Consider the following 14,594-nt stretch of genomic DNA (forward strand, 5'->3'; position numbering starts at 1 on the left):
TTAGCCATTTCTTTATCTGTGCTGCTATAGTCGCCAAAGTTAAGTGTTTTTTAATGGAAAGACACTTTATTTGGTGTGATTAAATCTGGCTAATTTATAAAAGTTAATTTGGGTTGTGCTACACTTGCATTTACAAAAAGGGGCCTAACACAATCAAAATCTAATGAGTAATGTTTTGGTTAAAATGGGAAGAGAATAGCAACCCAATTGATTCATTCCTAAGAAAATATAATTTCTCTGGTAATAGGAGGCTATTTCCAGTTATACCCCCAAATACAAATATAAAAAGATTTCAGAAAAATAAATAGAATAAACATTTGTAATTATTTGTGTTCACTTACTAGAACATATATAAAATTTCTCTTTAACCACAGTACGTCTGTATGTTTATATGTGTGCATGCCTTTATTTTTAATAACAGGGCTTTTTAAGGTTAATTATCAATACAATAAGAGTACTTTCAAAAAATGTATCACTTATTAGGTATGAACATCATCTCCAGGATTCTAGTGATTTTTTTTAATTGATGATTAATCCTATGTATACAGATGATACATATTGTAGATTGAGTATGTATTAAAAAAATAATTAATTAATGGCATTGTGACTTAATTTTATTTGGGCCTTTCTAAAATATATATTAATTAGTGACTTTTCCAATGCTTTTGATGTTTTTCTTATACTAGCATTTGAACATATCCTAGAGGCCCATTTACTTATATTACAATCTAAAACAGGAAACAATATATCCTATATAGATTCTATGGCTATTAAATTCAATAACTCAATATCATTCTTACAAACAATAACAAAATGAAGTTTTTTAGTTTTATTTTTATGGGTTTTTCTTCCCTTCTAAAGTTACGTCTCTTATTTGCACTTTGATATTGGCAAAGGAGTTGGTTTCATACTGTTATAATACAGGGATAATGCTAGCATCTCCATGCTTTTTATTCTTTTCATTACTTCCAAAAGTGTAGACAGAAGCATGAAGTCTTAAGTGATCAATTTGTGATAAAGGCAATTTATAGTCCTGATTAATCAATTTATTAAGAAATCATGCATTTCATTCTTACTGAATATATTCTAAACATATCTATGTGTTTAACATCCTTCACAGTCTTGACTCTATAACCTTGTCTTATAGGTTGTCTTGAGATTGTGGCTAATATTCTCCAAATTCTTCCTTCTGAAATTCTGTCTTCTTTTTTGGGTTAGTAGTTTTTCTCCACTGTCATCTATAGAGGGGACAGCAGGCCACAGGTACTGTAGGAGGTATAAGAGACCAATTAGAGTTATCATTTTTAGCCTCTCTCTGGCCTGGGTGGCAGTCATCTACCTCATCAGTTTCTAACTTCCTTTTAAGTTTATCCTGTAAAACAGGCTAGTTACATAAAAAGCGATAGCATTTAAGCAGCCTGACTGGAGGAATAGCAAACAGCCTTTCACTTTGAAGTGCTCCAGCCTGAGCTGTATTTGGTGGGCTAATATCAAAGAAGCAGAAAGGTGACCTCAGCACTTCCAGGCACCTGAGTGGCTTTGAACTTTTATTTGTTTTGAAGAAGGTGTCACATGAGCTTTCCATATTAAAAAAAAAAAAAAAAATCTTTGAAGCTTCATACCTGTGAAGCACTGATTTCTGCATCAGACAAAATTGAATGACTGGAGAAAGGTAGATTTAATAGATAACCCTTTTTTTAAACTGCAACTATGGTTGCTAACACAGTCATAGTTGTCATGATAACAACAAAAACTCATTTCCAGTTGGTATCTTTATAAATAGTTGGAAAAATATGTAATTGACTGCTAAATGTGTATTAGGATAATAATAAAAAGTCACACAGGGAAAAATTGATCAACTCAGATTATACTTCCAAGCAAAGATAATAGATTGTTTTAATAAAGAGATAGTAGATAACTAGGAAACATGATCGTTTTAAATTACTCATTTCATGCTTTGAGTGTAAGCTAATTGGAAATCCAGATATACCATTGAAATTTTACATGTGTTCTGAAAATACCTTTGAAGTCTTTCTACATTTGAAATGCAATGTCTTCAAGTATTTTAAGACATGTATATATAACCTAGAACGTAGCTACATGAAATTTGCTTCACTTAAGACTTCCCCTTAATTAGAAAACAGCATTTTAAAGATTGACAACCATTAAAAATCTTTGCTCAACTGGTAAACAGGCACAATCTAGTTTCTTGCAGACATATCACTTAACAGATAAGAAACACATGTGGATCTTTATCTAGATTTTGAAATCAGAGATTAAAGAGTAATATCATAGATTAGACAACAATTTTCCTATGTAAAGGGGACAAGTTAAAGTCCCTTCATTCTGCCAGCATATTGACCTAATTATCTAAAAACTACAAATATTTCTTCATGCTACACTGATCAGGGATTGAATGAACAAGTAATTAAATTTAATTTCCTAATATTCAATTTGAATTGTCTTTTAGAAAATTCAAGGGTCCATTTAATTTACATGAATCTTTAATATGGTTTATTATCCTCTCCCTAATAAATATTTTAAATAAGTGTTCCTATTAATACACATCTAAACATGCTTATTCATTTTCAAAACTTTGGGGCCAGCAGTGATGTAGTCGTCAAGGTCCTAGATCTCACATGGCAGACTCTGCAGTTCAAGTCCTGGACCTGGAGGCTTGAAAAACACAAGCGCAAGTGCATGTATGCCCCAAATCCTGAGGAGAATGGGAACGAGGGATTATATCATGGCCATCCTCCCTGAGGGTGATGTCTCCTTCTCTCTCTCTCTTTTTTGTGAATGTAGGTACCCTATGGCAAAAATCTAAAAAAAATTCTTTTTAATTTGTTTTCAAAACTCTGTAGTAGTCTAGGTATCATAATTACTTTGACTGTAAAGAAAGGCTCTATTATTTATTTGTTATTTATTTATTTATTTATTTTTCCACCACTATATAATAATTACTTTGTAAGGTCAAGAGGAGACAATTTACAATCCCTAGTGTCCACAACAATGTTTGAGTAATAAGAGTACATGCTCAGTAAGCCCTTGAGGAATGAATAGTCAGGCAAGTTTAGCCTATGGAACTATGTGTTTATAAACCACGCTATCAAAAATGATGAATATAAATCTGAAACATCTTTAAAAGTTTAGAAGCATGAATTGCTATGACTGAAGCACACAGTGAACATATACAAAAGCATATTTTAAAGAGCTTTAAAATCAGTGTTAACATACTTCATGTTTTTTTGTTCATATATTCATATGTTCTTGTCAGAAGTTACGATTGATGGCTCTTTTTTTGAAGAAGTCATAGAGAATAATAAATATAATTATTTTCAGAAGTCATTTATCCACAAATAGTCATGTGTTTCTGGTGATATTTTCAGGAAAAATGATTCTCAGTTATTTTTTCACTACATATGAAACAGCACTTGCAGAACTTTCCCAAAGTAATTTGTTAGCTATAGATCCACCAACCATGTGGCCTTTCCTGATTTTTTCCTGTGGTAACTCTGGTGGTAGGACAATTATAACAACATTATTGATTTAAGTTAAGATAATAATAAGGAACACAAATTATAATCAGTCTCAAAAAATAATTTTACAACTTATTTTTAAAATTTGAGCTTAATGATATGCTTCTAAGGATACTTAAGTGTTAGAAAGCTAACAACTATGGGAGTCAGTTTCTGGAGTGGTGGTTAAGAGCACCGTATTCCCATAAATAAAGATAAATAAAATAATTTTTTTAAGAAAGGAAAGAAAGCTGACAACTATAAAGTGTACTTTTCTGTGGTGTTTTTAGGTTGTAACTACCATTCAATTGTCAAGTCTTAACATTTTAAGATAAACACGTAGTTATAAATAGCCTACGTGAACAGGGCCCATACTATATGAAAACCTTATAATAAACAAAATGTCTAATGAGCATAATAATAACTATCTGCTTTCAAACTATTTCATATTATATTCTTTTTGAAAACATTAATGATTAACAACTTCATTTAATATTTTTAAGTTATTATTTACTTATAGCTTTTGGCAAGTTTGATTTTTTTGGATGATCCACTCAATTTAAAGCCACTTAATTTTAGCCTTTGTAAGTAAGCATTTTAAGTCATTATGAACTACTGTAAAATCATTTCCAAATAGTTTTTGAAAAATTACTTCTAAAGGCCAAGTGTAGATTTTCAGGTATTTAGCAATAATTGTTCTTTTAAATGTACTAGAGTTAGATAATAAAATACTGAAATAGAAGTAAATTTTGTGTGTTTATATTTGTCGCTTAAAGGTAATTCCAAAATGTTGTGACTATTTACTTAATTACCATAATTGACAAGATTCATTAGCTCTGTCATCTTTTCATTAATGGGGATTGATGCTAGTTGATAATTCAGAACAACATAAAACCAAAAAACATTGAGGGCCAGGTTGTGGCAGGGTGGTAATGCAACTAGACGCATATGGGAAGGTTCCGGTTTGAGTCTTGGGACCTCCATGAAGAGGCATGTAATGCACCCATTGGTGACATAGGCTGGCTGAGACTAGGTGTGGGTCACAGTCAAGATCCTGTTAAAAGTGTCTGTATGTGTGTCTCCCTGCCCTCCCCTCCTCTAATGTAAGAAAGAAGTAAACTTACAAAAGAAAATGCTTGTAAAAGCAGGCTATGAATATATAAGTAAATCTATTTACCAAAATATTTTAGAGAAAATAGCTCCTGATGTATATTGAATAATAGATATTTTATTTAATTACCATTTCCATTCATTTAAAGAATCCCAACTTTTGGACCATCCAGTGACATGACAAGGTGGCTGGATCCCACACAACTACGTGGTTCAAGTTCTGAACCTAGTGGCTTGAAAAACTTGCTGGGTATGTGTGAATGCATGCCCAAAATCCTGAGAGGATAATGGACAGGAAGGGATTGTGGTGTGGCCATCTCCCCTTGGGAATGGGAGGAGACTTTCCCACTTTCCCTCCTTCCTCTCTTTCTCACTGGTGAGTGCATGCACCCTGTAGTAAATTAAAAAAAAAATCATTTAAAAAGTGTAAAAATCCCCAACTTTCAAGTTGAAAGATTTGAATATATATATATAAAGTTTAAATTTAATCATGAATAACTAAAAGATTCTCACCAGGAGATCTTTAACATTTAGGTTGTTTTCTAATTTAATTAATTGTAGATGAATCAAATAGGAAGCATGATGCAATTTGTACTCAACCAATTGAGTCTTTCCTGACTCAGTACTTAGCACTGCCTTTTCCTATGTTCCAGAAACAGTTCTGACCATCTTACTGTTTTTCAAGAAATGGTGCTCATTTTGTAGGTTTTTTTCCCTTCTTGGGATACCCTTTCCCCTCCTTCCTGGCTGGAGAATTCCTATCCACTTGTAATGCTTTCCTAAAAGCCTGAGTTTATTCTCTTATTTGTGTTTCCAGTTATTTGTAGATACATTTATTAAGATAGTGGTTACACTGTAAACATTGGTTTATTTGCCTTGAATCCTTACTACCCATGAAGCAGTCCCTTAGGCAAAGTCTCCTCTCCAGGTTGGCAGGATGCCTGGCATATCCTCAGTACTCAGGACATTGTTTGAGCATTAAATAAATGGAATGTAAGACACTCAAAAAATTGCAAGTATTGTGGAATTTTCCATTCATTTTGTTTTTATTTTGCACTATTAATGGGGAAAACAGAAAAATATCTGAAGATGAACCAGAGAAAAATACAGTGAAAGAATTCTAATGTTAGAAAGACAGGGTAACTTTCTTTGAAAATGTTCCATATGAACATGGAAAAAAAATTTTTTTTTGTTTTAACAGTTGCTGGGTAGAATGCTCTGAATATGTTCTTCGGTCAAATTGATTTATGGTATCAATTAGTTCCAGAGTCTGTTTATTTTGTGTATGTGTGTGTGTAAATGACCCGTCCTTTGGTGACAGTGGAATATTTTAATCTCCAATAGTATGTTGCTGTCTATATCACCCTTTAGATCTATCAGTCTTTCTTTTACATATTTGGGTATTCTGGCATTGGGTGCATAAATATTTATGATTATTATGTCTTCTTGGTGACTAATCCTTTCAAAACTATGTAGTGTCCTACTTTGTCTCTTTTTACCCTTTTTATCCTAAAGTCTATTTTGTCTGATATCAATATGGTGATTCCTATCTTTTTCCATTTCTGTTTGCATCAAATGATTTTTCCAGCTCTTCACTTTCAGTCTATGTATACCTTTGTCAATGAGGTATGTTTCTTACAAGCAACATATAGAGAGTTCCTGTTTTTTCATCTGGCCAACCAATCTATGTCTTTTAGTTGGGGAATTTAACCCATTAACATTTAAGTTTACTATTATTATGTGTGGACTTATGCCTATCATTTAGTTACTTTTTTTCCCCCTACTTTTTTTGTGTTCTATTGCTTCTATTTAACTGCATTTGGTTTTCTAGGTGTTGTATTTCCTTAAGTATTTCTTTCAATTAAATATTTCAATTAAGTATTTGTTTTAATTAAATATTTAATATTGGGATACTAGATAATAAGTATTTTGAAAATTTAGTTATTATAGATCTTATGATGACATATTAAATAAATTCAATGTCTCTGAAATTTTATCTTGCAGTACTATGAGTAGATGGTTAATTTTTGAGTTACTAAATTTTTCTTTTAGTTTTCCAAAGAAAACACCAAAGTAGGAATTACCATAAATTCAAATATTCCTAGTTGAAAATACCATATCTATGAATAATCCTAGAGGTGCACTGCTTTTTTAATACATCCTTCTAATAAGCATCAATGTATATCTTTCTAATAAATGAATGCTTTTCTAATGTTCAAATTCCTTAAATATGAGCCATTATAATATACTTATCCATAAGAGGTCAGATTGTTTTCTTCAGATTTCATGTGCGAATTTTGTAACTAGCTATGCTAAAATGCTGGGTTATTTTATCCTGTCATTTTTTGATGGCCCCGGATTAGTACTAGTACCGGGCACTGATAAGTGCTCACAGCATTACACAAAAACCTCATAGATTTACCGAGTGTTTTGAGCCCAAAGAACATAAGACCTCCCAACTTCTGTTTGTTTAAATTTCACTGTCCTATGTATCAGATGGGAAAACAGATATGACTCATCAATAATATAAGTCTTAAATCAGATGATAATTGGCACCAGCAGATGTTGTAATGTATGTTGCTGGACTCCCACGTAGTTGACTGTGGTTTGAGTCCTGGACCCCGTGACTTAAAACTCACACCAGATGCATGTACATGTGTGCCCAAAATCCCAAGAGGAGAATGAAGGAGAAGGTTTTCTGGTATGACCACCCTCCGCCCTCCTAGGGAGTGATTTCTCACTCTCTCTCTCTCTTTTTCTCTGGCAAGCATGCACGCCCTATAGCAAAATCCTCTAAAAAAAATTCAGATGATAATTATCTCAGTGATGAAATTCTTCAGTTGACTCTGTTATGAGTAGAGAAAGCAAGTTTGGATCATTTGAATCATTGAGGGAACAGCACAGATCCACACACTCACCTCCAGTCATGTTTCCAGGACATGTTATCAGTACCTGGTTTGTAAGTGAGAAAAGCCAGTTATATTGGAAACCTGTTCGGAAACTTGACCCTTGACACAAAAGTAATGCTGAACCATCATCTAGAATACTAATCATGCCAGAATCCATGTTTAGATTTGTATGATTGAGTGCTTCTTGTTTTAGAGATGTTTAAATGAAAAACTAACATAACCAAATCTGAATTGTAGGATAAATTACTCTTTTCATTCTCTCTATCAAAAATATGAATACTAGAAAATAGTGTATATAGCATTTCCAAAGGGCTCAGATAGGTGGGATTATTCTGTAAAATTATTTTGGATTTCAATTTGGTTTTCATACTTTTGCAAAACTGTACGAATAAATGCCAATAAAGTATATAAGCCCAGCTTTACAATGGCTATGCTAATCCGGCTTTCAGTTTGCAGTTGCAGTATAAGTGCCAGTTCATAGGCTGTAAAGACTTACCACCCCAGCGCTCATCACACACTGTAAAGAGAGTGGTTTTATTGGCCAAGCCAGGGAGCATGGTGCTGCACTCCATGACAATGGCCTGGGGAATCATTATGATGCAGGAGACGATCCAGATGATGACAATGCTGTTCCGGGCTCGCTTGGCTGTGCTCTTAAACATCAGAGGGTGACAGATTGCATACCACCGATCCAAGGCAATGCAGCTCAGTGTGAGAACAGACACAGACACTGACACAGTCTGGAGAGAAAAAAAAAAAAAAAAGAACACAGTACAAGAGAAGCACCAGGTGTTAAAAGGATCACTCTTCATGTCTTGACTGTATTAGAGATATAGTCACAACAGGTAGGAAAATTCAAAGTTGCAAAAACTCAATTAATGTAAGTAATTTGTACTTAAAGAATAAAAGCAAACCCATTACACATATATTAGAAAAATGCATATTTTCTGTGAAAAATGAAAGAGGTGCTTTGGAAACTTTGAAAAGTGTAAGTGTTTTTGTTGTTGTTCTTGAGAAAAAGCAGTACCCTTGACAAGGTCTTCCTGTGCTCCTGTTCTTTCCCCAGCATATCAGCCAGTCAGAATCATGGGTGCACCAGTGACTGGGCTCAGCATGTTTAGGTCAACCCAGGATCTGAACCCAGGTCTCCCTGGCTCCAATATTATACAGAACTCGTGCCACCATGGCCTAGCCTGTAATCTTACTTATGCCAATGTTTTAATTTATAATATGGCACTCTTTGAAGAATTACTATTATTATTTCATCCTGCAACTTTTTCTTTGATAGGGGAATTACATCCTCAATTGAAAAAAAAAAAAAACCACATGTTTATTCTAAACTGGAAAACTTTATCTGCTGATGATAGTGTGTATGATAATACCTTTAACTGAATACCCTAATATACAGGGTATTCATGCTGGGAAAATTCATTTTACAAGCTGTAATGATATACCGTGGTAGAATTTATAAAAATAAATAAACTAAAAATATAAATAAACAGGAAAACTCTTTTAATTTATAGAGAGTGATATATATTTTACAATAGTTTGAAAGAAAGCATTTTTGAATTATGGGTACTTCATTTTATATTTCAAGTAATAGAGTGTTATGGCTTAAATGTGTTCTCTAAAAAATCATGTAATGGAATTTGATTGTAATGGGGGCTGGCAGGTGGTGTAGGGTGCTATACTCCCACATGGCCAACTGGAGTTCGAGTCCTGGATCTGGTGGCTTGCTTGCTTACTTTCTCTCTCCCTTTCACCCTTTTTCTCTTTCTTAATCTGTTCCTTTCTTATCAAGTAAAAATGAAAAAAAAGTTAAAATTGTTTTAAAGATTTAAAAAATAGAAATTTGATCGTAGTGGGATGAAAGGGCGAAAGCATGTCGCAGCTGTGATACAGCAATAGAACAATGTTCTCAGGTCAAATTGTTCATTCTGGGAACATGTGTGCCATGATCCTGCTTGGTTGGGAAAGCTAGGGGAAGGATTGTGGCATAAGACCCTGTTGAGAGTGATTGTTTTTACTCTTTCCAACTTTGACTCTCTCTCTTTCTCTGTTTTTGTCTCATGAAATAAATAAACTTTAAAAATAAAAATTTTAAAAAGAGGGTGATAGTTTAATCCAATTATGAGATTAAGAGGTAGGATCTTTATGGGATGATTAGGATTAGGGTTATCAGGTTGAGGGGCATGTGATTGAATATCGGTGGGTTTACAAGGAGAGGGAATGAAACAGACACAGGTTTGCTCTTGCTCTGTCTCACCGTGTTATGCCCTGAGCCACTCTGTGACTCCGCACAGAGTCCCTGCCAGCAAGAAAACCCTCGCCTGATGTGACTCTTTGACCTTAGACCTCTAAAACCATGAGCTAAATAAGCCAATATCCTTTATAAATCATCCCTGCCAGCAAGAAAACCCTCACCTGATGTGACTCTTTGACCTTAGACCTCTAAAACCATGAGCTAAATAAACCAATATCCTTTATAAATCATCCCTTTTCAGATATTGAGTTATTAAGCAACAGGGCATGAACTAAATCAAAGAGCTATTTGCATTTTAGTTTATTTCCAACCTGGTGTACTTGAAGAAAGCCATAAGTCATATTCAAAGATAATGCTAGAGCCAGCACATGGCCTTGTGGTTAAAGGCTCTATATCTCACATAGCCTAATTCTGTAGTTCAAATCCTGGACCAGGCAGCTAAAACAAAAACAAAAACAAACAAACAAACAAAAAACTTGCCAGGTGCATGTACATGCATACCCAAAGAAAGATGGAGGACAAGAGATTGCAGCATGATGCCAGGTGCATGTACATGCATGCCCAGAGAAAGATGGAGGACAAGAGATTGCAGCATGATCCAACTGGGGGTGCTCTCTTCCTTTCCTTCCCTCTCTCTGTCTCTGGAAAGTGCATGTACCATCGGTAACATTTTTTTTTTAATGGAAGAATTCTGTATATAGATGTCCTTATTGGAGTTTGCTCACTGCTAGCATAAGCACCTTGCCTCTAAAAACTAGATAGATTTACCCAGTCCAGATTCCTATGTAATTAATAGCACCACAAATAATATTTTAACTTGGAACTTTAAGGAAATATTAAGAAAACTGGTTAAGAATGTCTATAGATACATGATTAACTTACATAATTGTGTTTAATCTATTTCTCTTTACTGAAATGCTATGGATTCTGATATCACTCTCAAAATGGTCCTTTGCCTTAAAGAAGAGATACCTTTTTATTCTCCTTACTTTATAGATTCCTATGCATTTTCTTTTTGACACTTGCCACATGGTAAATTATTTTGTCTAATTTACTTATTTTCTGTTTTCTCTATTGGAACAAAGCTTTATGGGAGAAGTTACTGCTTCTGAATTTTTACTGCTATGTCTCAAATAACAGGCATAGTGTTTAATGTGTATTATGTACCTAACAAGTATTTTTTGAATCAGTTAATAGTAGTAGTAACCTCAATCTCAGATCATACATGTAGTCCAGTCATCTTCCTTTTATTTTGGTCATAGATTGGTCCCATGATATATGGTAAGGGCAGGTATCTGCTTCTTACATCAAGACCGTCCTTACTGATATATTGTCTTTATGTAAAGATGAGAGGTGGGATCTAAGAACAAGAAGAACATAGAGAAAGTGCTCTGTACTAGACATGGATGGCCTATCTAGTCACATTGTCCCACTAGCTAGATGCAACAAGGTCGGGTCACCCATTTTATAGCTTTGAGCCATGGTTGTGTGTGTTTCTATTAACTGAAAGAAATTTGACTGTGTAGGCTTTTTACAAACTCTTTTAAAAAATTATTTATTTAATTTATCATCATCATTATTATTTTTTTAAATTCGCTATAAGGCATGTGAGCTCACCAGAGAGAGAGAAAGGAAAGAGAAAGTGAGAAATCAAGTCGTCAGATCTGGGACTTGAACCATGGTCAGTCATGTGGAAGTCACGCCTTAACCATGATGCCACCTGCTGGCACTTTATGAACTCTTACCTTTTCTTTTTCTTTTCTTTCTTTCTTTCTTTCTTTCTTTTTTTTTTTTTTTAAGTTTTTCTATAGGGCACTTGCCAGAGAGATAGAGAGAGAGATAAAGAGGGAAAGACATAAATCATCTTCCCTGTTGGGGGTGGGGAGGGTGGCCAAGCCTCAATCACCTCTCCTCCATTCTTCTTTCAGGATCTTGGACATACATGTACATGCACCCAGTAGGTTTTATAAGCCACTGGGTCTGGGACACTAACTGGCTGGATAATAAGGCTTGTGAAATCCAGTGCCTTAACCTTCATGCTGTCTGCTCGCCCTTAATCCTTTTTATTTTCTCTGGGAGAGGCAACAGAGTATAATTGGAATCAATGCTGCAATCAGGTCTCCTGGACATGAATCACATCACAGTGAGTGTGTGATCTTGGTTAAGTTATTTAACTTTTCATTCCTCAGTTTTCTCATCTGTAAATTGTGGATGATAATAGTACCTACCATGAAACTCTAGAGAGAATTGGTTGAGGGATCAGCAGGTGGTGTAGTGGTTAAAGAAATGGATACTCCCACATGGCCGGCCCCATTTCGAGTCCTGGACCAGGTGGCTTGCTTTCTCACTTTCTCTCTCTCTCTCTCTCTCTCTCTCTCTCTCTCTCTCTGTTACTCTCTCTGGTCAAATTAAAAAATAAAGGAGTGGATAAATAAATAAATACTTTAAAAGAGAGAGAGAGAGTTAAATGTAAGATGCCTAACCCTGGATTGCCACATGAGTGCTTTTTGTTTGTTATTACTTATTATGGTTATGGTAATAATGATGATGCTTATAGTATTAATTTTTTTTTTCCATTCTCAAGCCTGAAGTCATAGATTTTAATTAGAACAGGCCATTTTTCAGGGCAGAATAGTGTGAGACATTACAAGTAAAAGCCTAAGCTTTACTAAATTCTTGGAGGCTAACTCTCATTAACTGTAATCTGTGAGGGCTAGACTCTATTACAGTGGGCTTAAATTGTTTAATGACTCCTAAAAATTATTTTTTCTTAAATTTATTTATTTAATTCCATTTGTTATTATTATTTTTTAAATTTGACCAGAAAGAGAAAGGAAAAGCTAGAAAGCAAGCTGCTGGGTCTAGAACTCAAACCTTGGTCGACCATGTGGAAATCCAGTGCCTTTAACCACCATGCCACCTGCTGGCCCAATTCCTCAAAATTCTTTGATGATGCTTTAGGTACTGTCTTTCTGAAATCATTCTCATCCTACAACCCCTATCTCCATTTCTTGTCTGCAAAATAAGCTAACCATGTAGGCCCCTCCATACCATCACTAACCTGGCAAGAGGACTATGGCAGTCTAGATCTGCAGTTGACTTTTCATAGAGGTTGGGCCAGGACCATATTTATCCTCTCTAGCAATTAGAAGTGCAAAGTGTTCATCAAGACTCCATGATTTATTATTTAAGAATGGAATTCTAATCAACCTGGATGAATGGGACAGAAGTAGCATAGTTAAACTTGAATGTCATTTCTAGTGTTTCCCACTAACGTAAGGTAATAATCAGTTCACATTTATTCACTTGAAAGACAGACATCCAACGCCAACAGTGACTCAGAGTGCAGTGACTTTCCTATTGCATAGTGAAGTGAGAAAATATGCTGGTGTGATTAATTAAACAGTAGAATCCATTGAATGACCCATTGGCAATCAGTGATTTAATACTCACCATGTCTACTGCTGTATTTTGGGGTGTATGAAGCACAATAGTATACAACTAATATCTAATCTCTAAGATTTTCTCAGAAGGGAAATAAAATTGCACCTTACCATAAGTGATTATAAATGGGAGTTTTGTTGCTGAATTTTACTCCTAGGAGTGCACTTCTGGGTGCCATTTTCATTTAGATTATGATATCCAAAATTTGAGGAATTAATCTAGTGCAGATTATAAATGAGACTAAAGTGGACTGAGATGATGGGACTTTCTTTTGCTTTCAGATACTCAGCTTTTCACCAACACACATGGTAATGTTTGGGGATTTCCTTTGGTAGAGAAGGAACCTGTTTTTGCTAGCATAAAAATATGCCAAGTGGAGGTCAAGGATCTATAACAAGTAGAAATGGACCTTTTCTCAAGTCACAGATTTAAATGATAGGCTCTAATAGATTGGGCAGTGCTGAAGGTGACTATCAGAGAAAGGGAGTCTGTCTTCCCACCTAACACCTACCACCCACATCTCCCTTGGCTTTTGTTCTTCCTTTCCTGGCATTTCCTCTGTAAGGCCTCTTCTGTAGTCAAAAAATCACTCTGAAAAAGTAACCAATTGCTCCTGTCAGAGTTAGAAGAGAAGGGAAATACGTGATAATTACTGAACAAATAGCTTAACCAATGTTAATGGTTTTGGGATTACAGAATTATCAAAAGGTCATTTTACCTCCTTAGCTAAGTTTTATTATATTTGCAAAGTTTTAAAAATTTCTAAGCATTCGCCAAAGTGTTACAGTACATCACTTATAAATCTAAAGTATATATTGCATTTAGATTTAAAAAAAGAACATATAAATCATAGCCAAGTAGCAAATCCCCAAAGGATTTTAAATGCAACCAAATAATCTTAAAATATTACTTGGCATTATATAATACATTCTCAGGTATTCAGTAGAATGTAAACATCATATCAGAGATAAAAAAAACATTAGTTTCAGAATACTACAACTAGGGAAAAATATAATATATTTAAATGATAGACCTATTGCCCATTGGCGCTGTTCATTGTTTTGGGGATAATTCTATGAAAAATTGATAATAAATATCAAAAGTTTGAATTTACTATCTTTACCAGTGCACAAGTCTGTGTATTTAAATCTTTCCATGAGGAAGTAATGTTGAGGTCTTGGACATTTGTTAAAGAGTAAAACACTATTCTTTGTGAGGTTGACCCATAAAGGAAGGTTCTGGGTTGGTGTCCAGTTACCTTATGAACATACCAAGTGTGAGCTACCCATGAACCAGAGTTGGCTGAAGCTGGGGGTAAATTTCAGCATGAAGACACTGTTGGAAGTGCCT

The 14,594-nt window shown here is 34.6% G+C and overlaps 1 protein-coding gene across 1 annotated transcript in view; it reads right to left on the reverse strand.

Annotated features, from left to right (window-relative positions):
* The window catches only part of HCRTR2 (hypocretin receptor 2), a 107,573-nt gene that overhangs the window by 25,969 nt on the left and 67,010 nt on the right, over positions 1–14,594 (reverse strand). The window contains exon 3 of the mRNA XM_006149187.1: positions 8,034–8,277. Within this exon, the coding sequence (XP_006149249.1) occupies positions 8,034–8,277 (244 nt within the window). The remainder of the gene's footprint in view (positions 1–8,033; positions 8,278–14,594) is intronic.

This window comes from Tupaia chinensis, unplaced genomic scaffold, assembly GCF_000334495.1.
Source record: "Tupaia chinensis unplaced genomic scaffold, TupChi_1.0 Scaffold000256_1, whole genome shotgun sequence".
Classification (NCBI taxonomy): Eukaryota; Metazoa; Chordata; class Mammalia; order Scandentia; family Tupaiidae; genus Tupaia; species Tupaia belangeri.